Source organism: Labeo rohita, chromosome 11 (genome assembly GCF_022985175.1).
Source record: "Labeo rohita strain BAU-BD-2019 chromosome 11, IGBB_LRoh.1.0, whole genome shotgun sequence".
NCBI lineage: Eukaryota > Metazoa > Chordata > Actinopteri > Cypriniformes > Cyprinidae > Labeo > Labeo rohita.
The window spans coordinates 25,693,027-25,707,379 of NC_066879.1; the positions used below are offsets into that span (position 1 = coordinate 25,693,027).

The 14,353-nt window shown below is 36.0% G+C and overlaps 2 protein-coding genes across 2 annotated transcripts; both read right to left on the reverse strand.

The window, feature by feature from the left end:
* Nucleotides 1–824: 824 nt before the first annotated feature.
* lmod1b (leiomodin 1b (smooth muscle)) lies at nt 825–5,241 on the reverse strand. Its single transcript, XM_051122614.1, has 3 exons — nt 4,733–5,241; nt 2,292–4,049; nt 825–2,186 (listed from the first exon to the last, which is right to left on the reverse strand). The coding sequence occupies exons 1-3, from the start codon at nt 5,000–5,002 to the stop codon at nt 2,160–2,162; spliced, it is 2,055 nt and encodes a 684-aa protein (XP_050978571.1). The 5' UTR covers nt 5,003–5,241; the 3' UTR covers nt 825–2,159.
* Nucleotides 5,242–6,724: 1,483 nt separating this feature from the next.
* shisa4 (shisa family member 4) lies at nt 6,725–14,146 on the reverse strand. The gene is made up of 5 exons (XM_051122626.1): nt 13,744–14,146; nt 11,682–11,859; nt 11,243–11,379; nt 8,792–8,980; nt 6,725–8,536 (listed from the first exon to the last, which is right to left on the reverse strand). The coding sequence occupies exons 1-5, from the start codon at nt 13,799–13,801 to the stop codon at nt 8,496–8,498; spliced, it is 603 nt and encodes a 200-aa protein (XP_050978583.1). The 5' UTR covers nt 13,802–14,146; the 3' UTR covers nt 6,725–8,495.
* Nucleotides 14,147–14,353: the final 207 nt, after the last annotated feature.

A 14,353-nucleotide genomic window follows, 5' to 3' on the forward strand; every position in this document is an offset into this window, starting at 1 on the left:
GTTATTTTAATAATTTCACCTATTTTTTTTCTTGTGGACTATATGTAAACATCTTTTAAGTAAAATATCTTACTCAGGACAGTAATAAATAAATAATAACATGCATTTTGTGTGATCTCTCTTATTTTGTTAAACTTATTCACATTTTCACAGATTCTGCAAGGCAGTGTATACTATAGATATATTCTAAAAATAAATGTACTATAAAAATGACTATATTAGTAAATAATCTAAAGTATCACTAAAAATAGACATGAAAAATTCTGATATTTTTCTAACAATGACCTAAAAATAACAGTGTTTTCACGACGCATCATCAGTCAGCCATATTTGCGCCACTGAACGTAAACAATGCCACTGAACCGAACAAAACTTGCATATTTTGCTGATTATTGCTGCTGAAAATGGTCAATTATTGTCATGTTTTGGGCTGTACTAATCAGTCAAATGTGAAAAACATTTGGAGTACAATAGACTGCCAAAAGTTATAACAAATCAAGGAGAAGAGTGCAAAAAACTGTCTGAGGAACAAAAGGTGTTTGTTGTTGGCCAAATTGAACCAGGATTTCCAAAGCTAAAAAATCTTGACAACATTAGTGTTTGTGCTTATCATTTCCAGTCAGATAGCTGAAATATTAGGCTAATATCTTAATTAATACTGCTCCTATGTACTTTACCACCTATTAACTTTAACTTTTTTGTTAAAATATTGCATCCGGGTAATAATTACATCCGGGTATCGCCAGTATGGCCAAGCATCTGGGTAGCTGACCAAATTGTGACGTAAGTGCAAACCCTCTATAAAGTAAAATCACATGATCAGGTGTGTTTGTTGAACCATATCTTTATCTGGCATATTCATCCAAAACGATCTTTTCTAAATAGCACACATTGAATTACTCAGCTTGATTTCCCAGCTGAAACCTGAAACAAGATTGTGAATTCATGTTTGATATTTCATTAAGCATAACATTCTGCTATAGCTTTTCACTCTTGAAGAGACCGAGATCATGCAAGCATGAAAATATATTGTCTTCAAAGCGTTAGGTACATTAACATTTTTTTTGTGCAGAGATTGCTTCCATTCCCAAAGTAAAAACTTGCTACATTTTTAATGTTTTTGGATAAATTACAAACGGATGGTAAAAACAAAATTACACTTAACAGCGATTAACATTTATATACTCAATGGATAACATAAAATTTTAAAGGAGAACTCAGATCAAATAAATATTGTATGTTTAAGCAGTCATATTCACATAGATCTGATTATCCATCGCTTTTTCTTGAATGCTATAATCCTGTTTACTTTAACACTCAATCATTCAAAACATAAGGTATTAAAAAAATCTGTAGTATTCTGTTATTTGTAATATTTGATTAGAATCCCACCTTTATTCCCTGATCAGCAAGAGCTTTTATTATAGAGATTCCCAAACAAAGAAAAAAAGATTTTTCTTACATAGTTAAATTCAGTCAGCTGTAAGAAGATCCAATTCTATTGCAGAAACAAACATCTTTTCAACATCCACACATACTGTACCAAACACACTGTTATGATCTCAGTCTGTGTTTCCCTGTCTTGGTCTTGTGTTTAAGGACTCTTGTTTTGAAAGTGTATTCTCTGTGCCCTCTTCCTGTGTGCAGTTCCTGGGTGCGTCTCAATCAGCTCCCTAGTTCAGTAGTGAGGGCACTTGATCAGGGAGTTTTCACTCCCTGAAAAATCCCACAATGCACTGCAAAAACTAGGGAGCATCGATGCTCACTGTGTCCTTAAACACAAGACCGAGACAGGGGAACGCAGACCGAGATTATAACACACACACTAGTAAATATATTATATGAAATGATTCTTTTAGTGCAAATGACAAGCAAGGCATCAACTCTGCAGTTCCATAGGCCACTGAAGCCTCTGAGCACCCATGACTGCACCACGCTTCCATTTCTTTCTATCGTCCAGTGTATTTTGTACAAAGACTCCTGGGTAGAAGCTGTGCATTCAATTGTATACGAGTCCTTGCATGTCTTCCATACTATAGGGCAGCAGTAAGACTCTGTATGGAAGATTCTGAGTAATGATCTTCTCAAGGTCTGTGAGATGTCTGTCCTTTCATTCCTGTCTTTTTTCTTTACCCATAATTATCTCTTTGCATGTCGGCTTATTGCAAGAGCTTTGGTACTGCAACCTGTGAAAAAATGAAAAAAGCTCTCAATATGAGATTGAATGAGTCCGGGATAAATCCAAAAAGTGTAGCTTGCAAGACCGTAGATGTATATGAATTATTTCCTACCTTTTTGAGCTGTTTGATATTGCTGCCTCTAATTGAAGCCAGAAGTTGGTCCCTTGAGTTTTGAGCTCCTCCTCTTCCTCCACTCCTATCGTCTAGCTTCCTTTGTGACACGGGCGTCAGGGAGTTCTTCAGGAAGTCTCCGTCTAACATTGGAGGTGGAGGCGGTGGTGGTCCTCCAGGCGGTGGTGGCGGCGGAGGTGGTCCACCACCGAGCCCACTGACCCTTTTCTTATGAGTCAACTTGGGCGACGGGGCGGGTGACGGTATGGGAGAAGGTATAGGAGATGGCCTGGGCGAAGCTTTCGGGGAGCTTTTACCAAAGCCTGGTTTTGGAACTTCTAATGAGTCCTTCTTGTCTCCACTGCCTTGGGCTTGAGCTTGCTTCTGTTCCTGCAGCCGCTTTTGCCTCTGGCGGTCCATATTGCGACTAAGAATATTGGTCATAGTCATGCGAGGACCAGCTAACTCAAAGTGGTAGCCCAGTTTCAGAAGAGTCGTGTTTTCTTTCAAGATTTTGGTCATTTCCATCTCGGACTTTCCTCCGACGATGTGCCGCTGGTTGTGGAAGCGTAGCTCAGTGAGTGTGGAGTTGTGTTGGAGGGCACGGATCAAGGCCATAACACCTTTGCTAGTAAGAAGATTGGAGTCCAAATTGACGCTAGTGATGCTTTTGTTATTGCGCAAGGTCTCGGCAATCGCATAAGCCACGTGGTCATCTGCTCGGCAGTTAGCCAAAGAAAACACTTTGATGTGTGTGTTGTTTTTCAAGGCCTCTGCAAACTGAATAAGCGTTTTGGTTTTGATGACCTCAGAATTGTTCACGTTGAGATCAGTCATGCTTGGATCGTTGCGACGAACTTTCTCTAAATCTTCATCAAACATGCTAGCCGACTCGTCCTCCTCTTCCTCCTCTTTTGTCTTACTTTTTGAAATAGTGTCTGAGACACAGTTTCCAATTTTCTCTTCCTTAATCGGTTCATGAACTTCATTTTCAATTTGATTTTGCTTCTGAACATCCCCTGTTCTCTCATCGCTCGGTTTTGCATTACATTCTTGCGGCTTCCTCATATTTTCATTAGCTTTTGCAGGTTCTTTCTCTTTATTTTCGGGAGGTCCCTTTACTTCCAACAAGGGGCCGTCTTTCACTTTTTCGCTTAACCTTCTTGTTTGGTTTTCTTCTGTGTCCTTCTTCTCTTCTTTCGTTTTGTCTTCCAGAACCTGATTTTGCTTTTCCTCTAACCTGGACGTATAGCCTTTAGTTTTGTTTTCCTCTCTCTTCCTAATCTCTTCCTTTCTCTCCCTTTCCTTCTCCTCTTTCTCCTTAATCCTAGAAATCATCTCCTTTGCTTTGCTTTCCCCAGATTCCCTTTTCCGACTGTCTTCCTTTCTGTTTTTCTCCTTACTATCCTCCTTCTTCTCCTGAAGCTTGGATATTAATTCCTTGGTTTTACTGCTACTGCTTTCTCTCATCTCTCTTCTATCTTTGAATTTACTCCCATCATTTTGTTCCTTCACTTCTACTTTCTTCTCACTTTCTTCATCCTTCCTGGAATGGGCAGTTGGGCCAAATTTGTCATCTTTGGTGCCCTCTGTGACTCTGCGGGCCTTGTCCTCCATTCTACCATCATGTTTAGAGAAGGAAGATGTAGAGGTCTGAAGTCCTTCATCTTTGCCGTCAGACACAGAGGTATTCTTCTCTTGGCTCAGGCCCATCTTACGCAGATACTCTTGCTTCCGGCTCTCCTTCTTCGGCTCTCCCTGAAGATCAAACATGTATGAAATATGGACAAACAAGGTGACATATGCAACAAATGTCATTTTTTTTTTGGTTTTGGAGGAGGCTTAGGCCTACATATCAACATTAAAATGTTCACCTGAAGCCAGTGCTTCAACACAGAAGCTGTAATGCATGAACACTAGATATTTACACTACGCACAGTCAGTTGTTTCACAGTGAAGATGTAAACTCGCACAGTGGCTGAGTGTTTGATTTGTGAGCTACACTGTTTTGCACTGGAAAGCTCCAGCCTTGGCAGACTTATCCTTAAAAGGCAGTGAGCAAAGGAGCAATCAACCAAGGAACTTTAACCGGGCCAACATTTCAAGAGACTTTAGCATCCAAAGATAGATCTCCTTTAGGGTTATTTCTCCTGTTTGTGTTATGGCTCTCAAAGTAAACATTTACATACCATCACCCCTTTTACAGTTAAAGTAATTCTTAAAGGTTGTACAAATACGTGCAAGATGTAAAAATAAGATGACTTTGGCTAAAGACATACAACAGTTATAAAATGACACAAATACATCCATATTAAAAACGTTATTTTATTGATTTATATGTTTTGCCATGTCTTTCAAGCTCCTAAGGTATTAAGCATGTTGATTTAAACTCCAGCATTCACATTTTCATAGCTGAACTTGTAAGGTAATGAATATTTTACCTCAGTTGACAGGTTTCTCTGAAAGCGGGATCTGAAGTCATCGGTCTGACTGCTCTGTTGTGTTTCCTTTTTAACTGGCGCGTTTGGTTTTAAATCCGTTTGGTCCACAATGATTATTTCACTCGGGTCTGGGTCGGGAACAACGGAAACCTCTTTCTGCAGCTCCTCCATTTCTTCAGGCGACAGGTTTGATAGTAAATTGTCGAGGTCCGGGTCCTCGCTCACCTGTCGCCCGGTTTTGGTGAGTCCCCTCACTTTCCTCCGGGACATAGTTGCGTTCAGTAGCTACACAGACGAATGTAGAATTTGCTGAAGATATCCGTGTGTTTTTCGCTTATTTCACGTTGAAATACTATTCATTAACAGTTAGAGTTTAAAATCAATGAGGAGGATGAAGAGTCAAACCAAAGCCCTTTCTAGATGTGGAAGAAACGCCAGGAGCAGCGCTAGACGCGATGGACTATCAGCGAGAGTTTGTGGTGCTCGGACATTCCTTGAAATCCATCGCAAGCTCATGCCCATATTTAGATGGGGGTACATAGTCCTTTAAAGGCAATTGGGAAGGCTTTGGTTTACTAAAACTCAAAAGCATCCCAGAAACAAACTGTGACTTCCTGGTCACTAAGGAAATCAGGATTCCTGGAGTATTGGCAATATTTTTCCAGTGATGTTAAAGAATGTTATAGAAATAGGTTGGATACTATAATAGGCTGCTGTACTATTATAGGAGTTTAATGTGGTTTAGTAGAATAGCTTAGGCTATTCATAAATTTGAAGTGATGCTGTTTCATCCTAGTAAATTAGTGGAAGAACGCCAGACCACAATATGACAATAATTTACAATCAAAATAATTATTCACCCTTTAATTTATTTATTTTTTTTTTATTTATTCAGCCTACTTTTTAATAACAGTTGAGGTCAAAAGTTTACATACACCTTGTAGAATCTGCAAAATGTTAATAATTTGACCAAAATAACATCATATCATATCATCATACAAAATGCATGTTTTATTTAGTACTGACCTGAATAAGATATTTCACATATATTACATAAGAAAAACTAAAAGTTGAATTTATTTAAAAAATGACCCTGTTCAAAAGTTTACTTCAGCATTTTGGTGTATTTGAACCCTTTCCAACAATGACTATGATTTTGAGATCCATATTTTCACAGTGAGGACAACTGAGGGACTCATATGCAAGGAAAAACAATGCATTAAGAGCCAGTGTGTGAAAACTTTTGAACAGAATGAAGATGTGTACATTTTTCTTATTTTGCTTAAATATCACTTTTTTTTTTTCATTTAATGTTGCCCTTTAGAAGCTACAGAAGATACTCACATGTTTCCCAGAAGATAAAATAAGTTAAATTTACCCTGATCTTCACATTCCAAAAGTTTTCAACCTTCAACCTTGCATCAGTGAGCGTTCTGTTCTGAACCTTCTGTAGTTGCATATGAGTTTCTCAGTTGTCCTCAGTGTGAAAAGATGGATCTCAAAACCGTACAGTCATTGTTGGAAAAGGTTCAAATACACAAAACTGCTGAAAAACCAAAGAATTTGTGGGACTTTCCTGGAATTTTCTGAAGAACAGCAGGCAGTTTATCTGTTCAGGACAAATAAGGGACTCATAAACAATTATCACAAAAAAAAAAAAAAAAAAAGCTGTAGATCATTCAAGTAACAACACAGTATTAAGATTCAAGCTTATAACAGTATTTTTTATAAATTAAACTTTCATTTTCTCTTGTGAACTATATGTATATGTATTTTATGTGAAATATCTTATTCAGGTCAGTACTAACTAAAAAATAACATGCATATTGTATAATCCCTCTTATTTTAGTAAAATAATTAACATTTAGCAGATTCTGCAAGGTGTATGTAAACTTTTGACCTCAACTGTATTTTGTAGCATATAAAATATCTGTGATACATTCCAAATGTGTGATGTGTAAACATAAGGCAGCATTAAATAATGACAGCATACAAAGTCAATTCTGTTTTTATTGTAAAAAGAGAATTATGCAATACTCCTTGTCCAGTCTGTTCAATTAGACCTCTCTTATGCGATGATTAGTGCAAGTTCAAACACTAGTAGCGTATTAATTGCCTTTCTTCCCCAAGTTGAAAATACCTGTTAATACTTCACATTGTAAAAATTCCTCTTTATAGATCCTTTTCTTATTTGTACTTCACATTCCAAAGTGACAAATACAGTAGCATATGCTGTATATAGCAAAAACCAACACTGTTAACTATACATTAATTTAAATAACTAACAAGTTATTTAAACAGTGGACAAAGCATCACAACTAATCTTACAAATGTGAGATGAGGAGGTAGCAGAAATCATCAAAAATTAAAAAAAAAAAAAAAAATCACACCTAATGTACCTAATGAATTATTTTAAGCCAATGCTCATTTTAATGAGAATGTCTCATTCTTTTAATTTATAATCTAATTTATCATTTGAAAGTGTAGTTTATGATGAACTTATTAATTAAGGACGGTTTACTTGTACTTACACGAATGAGAAAAATTCTCAATACGGCGGCAGTGGAAGTCCCACCTTAATGTGCGGTCACAATTTAGACAAAATATTGCAGACAAAAAGCTCTGTTGTCTGTTGTCAATAGTGTAGTGACGCAAGTCACATTCAAAGCTTTCCATTGGTCAACAGTGCGAATTTGCACGACCAGCTGGACCCAATGTGAAATCGGCATGCAAAATTCGAAAATTTGCTGAACAATGGTAAATATGACCGCACTATTGCAACTTTTTATCTCACAATTTGGAGCTTATATTTTTCAATTCTGAAGGGAATTTGTTTAAACGTATCTCACTGTGAAGATGTAACAAAACAACATAAATGACTGTGAAATGTTTTACAGATCAAAAAGCTTTTTGAAACAAATAAAAAACGCACAGACGGACAGCTAACCGAATGCAAACATTTCTGTGATTCCTTTGACAACTGGCCTAGGTAGCATGAGATACAATTAAAGACATGCAAATCTAAAGGGCGTTAACATTACAGCTCAACTTCAAGTCAGATCCACACAGATGACGATCTGCAAATGCACAGAATGAGATTTGGTTGGATGCTATGAAACATGAAGTTCTTTCCTAATGTAAGTTCTCTCTTATTTACATACTGCATGTTAATTGTCTATAAGACACCTACGTCTCATGTCCGCATGTTAGCTGTCTAGAAGACGTGAAAAGCGTACAGCATGATTTGATGTTAATGATGCACATGACATGCTCGAATTAGCAGTCAAATAAATACTTTTTGAACAAACAAGCCGGGAGAGACAGCTAAGCATGTCTATTGCAGAATAAAGTGCAAATGACACAAGCTTTTTCTTATTTGGTTGAACAGATAACGACATCCTGGATGACTCAGAACTGGCAGCCAGTCTCTACGGCAGGACAGTCCATTTCGGAGAGTCTGACATAACATAATGGCACATTTAAAGCAGTCTTTTGAGTCTGTGAGTTGCTGGATTAAAGTGGGAGGAGTCTCGCTGATTAGTGACACATGAAAGCTGTACATCAAACAAGAAAACACTCCGACGCGTGAGGCGATTCTGAGGTCAGTTCATGCTTCACTCCACAAATTAATCAAGAAATAAATAACATAAATCATTTTTTTTAAAACGGCTTCTCATACAAGGGATTCCACACAAGCATGGGCCCTCTTCAACACCCATTGTATGGGTTAACTTCTCCTCGCTGATGAGGGACTTCAGCTCTTTCAATGCCCTGGGTACTGGGGAGGGGAATACGGCGGAGGAGCTAAAAACAAAAAACATAACTTAGAGAAAATATTTCCACTATATGTTCTTAAAAATGAAGGTTCTTATTAGCATTCATGGTAACAACCATGGAACCTTCCACTAAACAAAAGAGATTATTAAAACGTTCATCATACTAGGAAAAAAATTGTTCTTTTAAGAACTGTTTACTGACAGCTTCTCTTGGAAACCAAAAGTAGCTGTGAAAAATCCCTTTTGGGACCTTTGTGTAGTATGTGATCTCTGATTTGAATACCTGCTTGACTGTATCCTGCGTCAGGAGGGTTTGGAGGATAAGGACCCTGGGGCATCATAGGATATTGGTGGGGGACACCTGGATACTGCGGCACCATTGGATATCCAGGATAATCGGGATGTCCGATAGGTTTACCAGAGGCATCGTACATGTGCTCCACAGGATAGCTGGCCATTGGAATATGCTGGGCTGAAATTGAGACTCACGTTAGTAGGTGATAATTTCAAGCAAGCAAGCTTTTTGAATAGTAATCGTGGTATTGCAATAAGAAGCCAGTGGTTATGCTATCAAATTGCAATGCAACTGTAATTGAGTTGAGGGCAAAAGTTTATATACACCTTGCAGAATCTGTGAAATGTTAATTATTTTACCAAAATAAGAGGGATCATATAAAATGTGTGTTATTTTTTATTTAGTACTGACCTGAATAAGATATTTCACATACAGTCCTACAGTTTACATATAGTCCACAGAAAATAATAGTTGAATTTATAAAACTGACCCCGTCCAAAAGCTTACATATGCTTGATTCTTGTCATCTGAATGATCCACAGCTATTTTCTTTTTTTTGTTTAGTGATAGTTGTTCCACATATTCTTTGGTCTTTCAGCATTTTTGTGTATTTAAACCCTTTCCAACAATGACTGTATCATTTTGAGATCCATCTTTTCACACTGAGGGAAACTGAGGGACTCACACGCAACTATTACAGAAGGTTTAAACGCTCACTGATACTTCAGAAAGAAAAACAAGCCATTAAGAGCCGGGGGGTGAAAACTTTTTGAATATGAAGATCAGGTTAAATTTAACTTATTTTTAAGAATCTGTGGGACCTGTAAGATTTTTCTGAAGAACAGTAGGCAGTTTAACTGTTCAGGACAAACAAGGGACTCATGAACAACTGTTACTAATCAAAAAAACACAGCTGTAGATCATTCAGGTAACAACACAGTTTTAAGAATCAAGTGTATGTAAACTTTTGAACAGGGTCATTTTTATAAATGTAACTATTATTTTCTCTTGTGGACTATATGTAAACATCTTTTATGTGAAACATCTTATTCAGATTAATACTAAACTAAAAAATAACATGCATTTTGTATGATCCCTCTTATTTTGATAAAATAATTAACATTTTGCAGATTCTGCAAGTTATATGTAAACTTTTGACCTCAACTGTAGTGCTGTATATATATCCAGGTAAGATTGGATGTACTTGTAGTGCTGCAGTTAATTTAAAATTAATAATAATCATTTTAATTAAATTGTAATTAAAATTAACTAATTAATTAAACACTTTTTTCTGAAATTGATCATGATTAAGCACACCTAACGTCAAAGTTTTTAAACTTTTACACTGCAATAATTTCACATTCAATCTTCAAATGAATTAAACAACATAAAGACAGTATATTTTTAATATTTGTTAAATATTTTTGTATGACTAAAGGTGCGTATGACTGATGCCAATACTGATGTCTCTACGAAATTATTTTTTTCCTAATATTTAACCATTGACTATAGTCGTTCAGCATTACAGTATAATTTAAAGCTATCAAACATTTATTAGACTTTAAAAATAACAATCTTCACATAAACCCATTATTTACCTGTGCCCTTCAGCTAGTAAGAAATACACAGAAAGTGGATAAAATTATCAAACACTAAATACTAAAATATAAAAGAATTCTGAAAGCTACAAAAGTTATCGATTTCCTTTTCTGTTGTTCTTTGATTAATAGACATCACAGCAGCTGGTTTATTAGGTTATTTGGCTGCTATTACTTTAAGAGCTGCCGCTGGTGAACGTGGCGTGGATCTGACACGTATGCTTGTAGTTTCATTAGCTCTTTAATGTGAAATGATACAGGCTACAACGCACGCCACCGCATTTGTGCATGTAATTGAAGCATGCGTGCTACGATATAATGGCTGATAGGACAGGAAAATTTGTTTTTACTTACATATGGCCTGACAACATCTCATCTGACCACAGTTTACTGTTAAATGACTCCCATTTGATGTGGTCATAAAGACGTTTTGCGAGTAAATAAACGTACTTCTTGTCAAGAAAAAAAGAAAGAGACTGAATCAGCAGTTGTGAGTGGGACGCCCAACCCTAGCTCCGCCCCTGCGGTAACTGTTAAATATTTTTAATGCTGTTAAACTGGAAAAATGAATTGCCTGTGTCAACGCGCTAATTTTGATAGCACTAACTTGTGGTTGTTGTATATCATGTAATAACAACAACCCAGCAGGAGCAGCAAAAAAAAAAAAAAAAAAAAAAAAAATATATATATATATATATACATGCTAAATATTATATATAATACTTTCATGTGTCTCAACAAAAAAAATCAGATTTTTAATTTGTTTATTTTACTTATTATTCATAAGTATTTGCAGTAAATTCAAGATGGACTGTGAAGAGTATAAAGTAATTGCATTTACCTTCATAAGGAGTTCTGCCACGTTGCTGGCGGCGCTGGTACAGGTAACAACAGGAACACATGAAGCAACAGACCATAGTTGCTATAGCAGCCACAAAAAGCAGGATCGATGAAGCAATGCCAGCTATAGTGGAAGGGCTGAGAGAGGCAGGACAGAAAACTTCACTCATCTCATCCAACACCAATTTTAAATGACCTAAGAGCAACTCAGAAAAAAAGCTACTTTGGATAAAAGCATCTGCTAAATGAATGAGAGTATCCTTGCTGTTAGATCTAGCAATTACCTCCTTCACCATTATGATTAGCATTTCTTTTATAAGTTATACTTCTGCTTAGCTATCTTTAAAAACAAATTTCTTTTATCAGACAGTCTAATGTAAGGTTAATGAACCTCTCTAGGCCAATAAGTGGTCAATAATCTACAATCCCGAAAAGTGTACCTGAGATGGAACAGCATGCAGCGCTTCTGTCCCGCCTCGGTGATCATCTTGAAGCCATCCAGGCAGCAGTAACGGCGGTGACAGTTCCCACAACAGAAGGTTATGAGTGGGCAGTCAAAACCATTGTGCCAGGTGCCATTTTTGTCCACATACCACAAGCAGTCCTCATTTGCACTCACTGAAAGAAATAAAACAAAACTAGTGGTTAAAGATATATATGGGTCATTCTACAGAATTGGTGCAAAGTCAGAATTGGAAACATCTTGAAACATACATATTTCTCCACAAATGCTGTATGTATGCAGTTGTATAATATCAAATAGTGTAATAGTAATTGTGCAGTTAATTCTCATATTGTATGTTCAGAAAGTTTTGGAATATTTGTCCTCTCGCCAAATTTGTCACTACCGAAACACTGTAATATAAAATATAATAAGAAGGGTTATATTGATCTATTAAACTTTTGTTTACATTACCTTGTAAATATATTGTTTTGCTATTTTACTAAAAAGCTTTCAGAGGTAAATCAACAACAATTACAATTTTAACAACATTTCAAGTGTAATTTATTAGATTTGTTGGTTTTTTAATCATTCTTTGTAAAAGTTGACCAAACTGATTTCAAAGTTAAGGATTCATTAGTCTGAATATACACTGAATCAAAAACTATCATAACATCTTAGTTGATAATTCAATATACTTTATTTTTGACAAAACATCCCATGTTTCAGTTGTGACAGAACATTTTTGGTAGTGACAGTAATGTTTTGGTAGGGACCACATCACATTAGAGAATTTTAACTTGCATACTAAAACACTAATAAAACACTCCAATATTAAAAACGTGCATAACTGATCATGTACATAATGACAATTGGTCGTTATTGTTTCGGTAGTGACAATTTTAGATACCTTTGGGCCCTGCTCAAAGATTTTAATCAGCACATGGTTAGCTAGCATAGTTCTGACCAGTTGTACACACATAAAAAAAAACAAAGTATTTGGAATTACTCCCAAAAAAGTTGTGTCACTACTGAAAATTCACCAAATGTTTTGGTGATATTAATATCTATATTTAATTATTATTATTATTATTATTATTATTATATTATTTTAATTACATATATATATATATATATATATTATTTCATTATTATTATTTAAACAATCAAAAATGTGTTTTTAAAAAACAGTGGAATAAACTGCAAGGTGAAATTTAGGGGTTAGGGTATATATATATATATATATATGGTAAGTTATAATATAAAATAATATAATATAGTTATAATATAAAATAATATAATATAATATAATATATTATTTGTAGCTTGGCCTGCAAATTAACAGCATTAACAAAACAAAAAATTTCAGGTAAACAGCTGGTCTCAATTTAAAATTTTAAATACCCTTTAAGGAACTGAAACATATAGTAATATAATATGCGTTACTAAATGAAACACATAATACTACACGTTAACAGTAACCTAAATAGACAGTGGGGCAACAATTGTACTATGTGCACATTAATTCATAAGGATACTAAACAATAATTCATGATTAGTTATCTCACTTAACTAACCCAAATAATTACTGATGTGCTGCTAAGAAAGTCATTTCTTACATTTATTTTGAGTACAAAACCTTATCTAAAAACCGTTTTTAACAGAAATTGCATCTTTGTTTTCATCTTCAGTTGCAGCATCTTAAATGTAGGTCAGTTAACCACCTGCTTTAGGGTCTCAACTCTTGGATTACGTTTCAGTTAGTGGTTCTGCATTGAATGACCTACCAATAGAGAATGCAGAAGAAAAACATCTGCAGCCTCATGTAAACTTACAAATCTGAGGGGTTTGAGATCTGTTGCTATAGAAATGACATTCTGGTTTGTAACCACGGCAGCTATGTATATATAAATTACATTAGATAAAAGCTACACATAGCATGTGATAAATACAATGGTTTTCTTGCTGATGACGATAATACATTATAAACATACCAAACATGCGTGTGAGTAAATATTTGCGCAAATGAGGCCTATGAACAAACTACAATATCGTCTTACCCTGCCAAGCCGAGAAAATAATATAGAGGACCGGTATAATGACGGCGTAGAAGGACATCCTGCTTCCAGTACACTTTCCGTTACACCAGACAAAAGCGGTTACATTTGCATCGTTTAAAAAGGTCTTGGAAGGATGTGATCTGCCACGTCTTGCAGATAGCGGAGCTCTGAATCCAGCGGCTTCGTGATGAACATGCGATCTGTGTGGAATGACACACCGCCCGTGACGCTACACGCCCGCACGCCAAATCTCCAGTACCAGCCTCCTCATTGAGGAAATAAATTAAAAGGACGTTCAATTCGCCTGGAGAACGCCTTGAATTTGTGTATATTATGAGGGGGAAATGAAAGGAATTATTCAGGAGATTGACCGCAGACGCGCGAAATTCCACGAGGAAAAATGGAGCCCGTGGGCTCCTGTAGCAGCTCGCCTCGGCCCCTCTGAATAGTTCACATTTCTGGAGATAAATACGGTTATTCACATTTTATGTGGAGACGATACTGTATCTTTTCTCAAAGGAATTACTATTTCATAAATTACATGTATTAATCAATTCGTAATTCACAAATACGTAGTGTAACTATATGTTGCGATACATTAAAGCAGGGG

Bases quoted from the DNA above. Each gene is read 5' to 3' on its own strand.
- lmod1b (XM_051122614.1), bottom strand. From the start codon at position 5,002: ATGTCCCGGAGGAAAGTGAGGGGACTCACCAAAACCGGGCGACAGGTG. The intron at 4,050-4,732 runs GTAAAATATTCA...TTTGATCTTCAG, and splicing joins AGAGAAACCTGTCAACTGAG to GGAGAGCCGAAGAAGGAGAG. The intron at 2,187-2,291 runs GTAGGAAATAAT...ATTTTTTCACAG, and splicing joins ATATCAAACAGCTCAAAAAG to GTTGCAGTACCAAAGCTCTT.
- shisa4 (XM_051122626.1), bottom strand. From the start codon at position 13,801: ATGTCCTTCTACGCCGTCATTATACCGGTCCTCTATATTATTTTCTCG. The intron at 11,860-13,743 runs GTAAGACGATAT...TATTTCTTTCAG, and splicing joins TATTTTCTCGGCTTGGCAGG to TGAGTGCAAATGAGGACTGC. The intron at 11,380-11,681 runs GTACACTTTTCG...TGCCTCTCTCAG, and splicing joins TGCATGCTGTTCCATCTCAG to CCCTTCCACTATAGCTGGCA.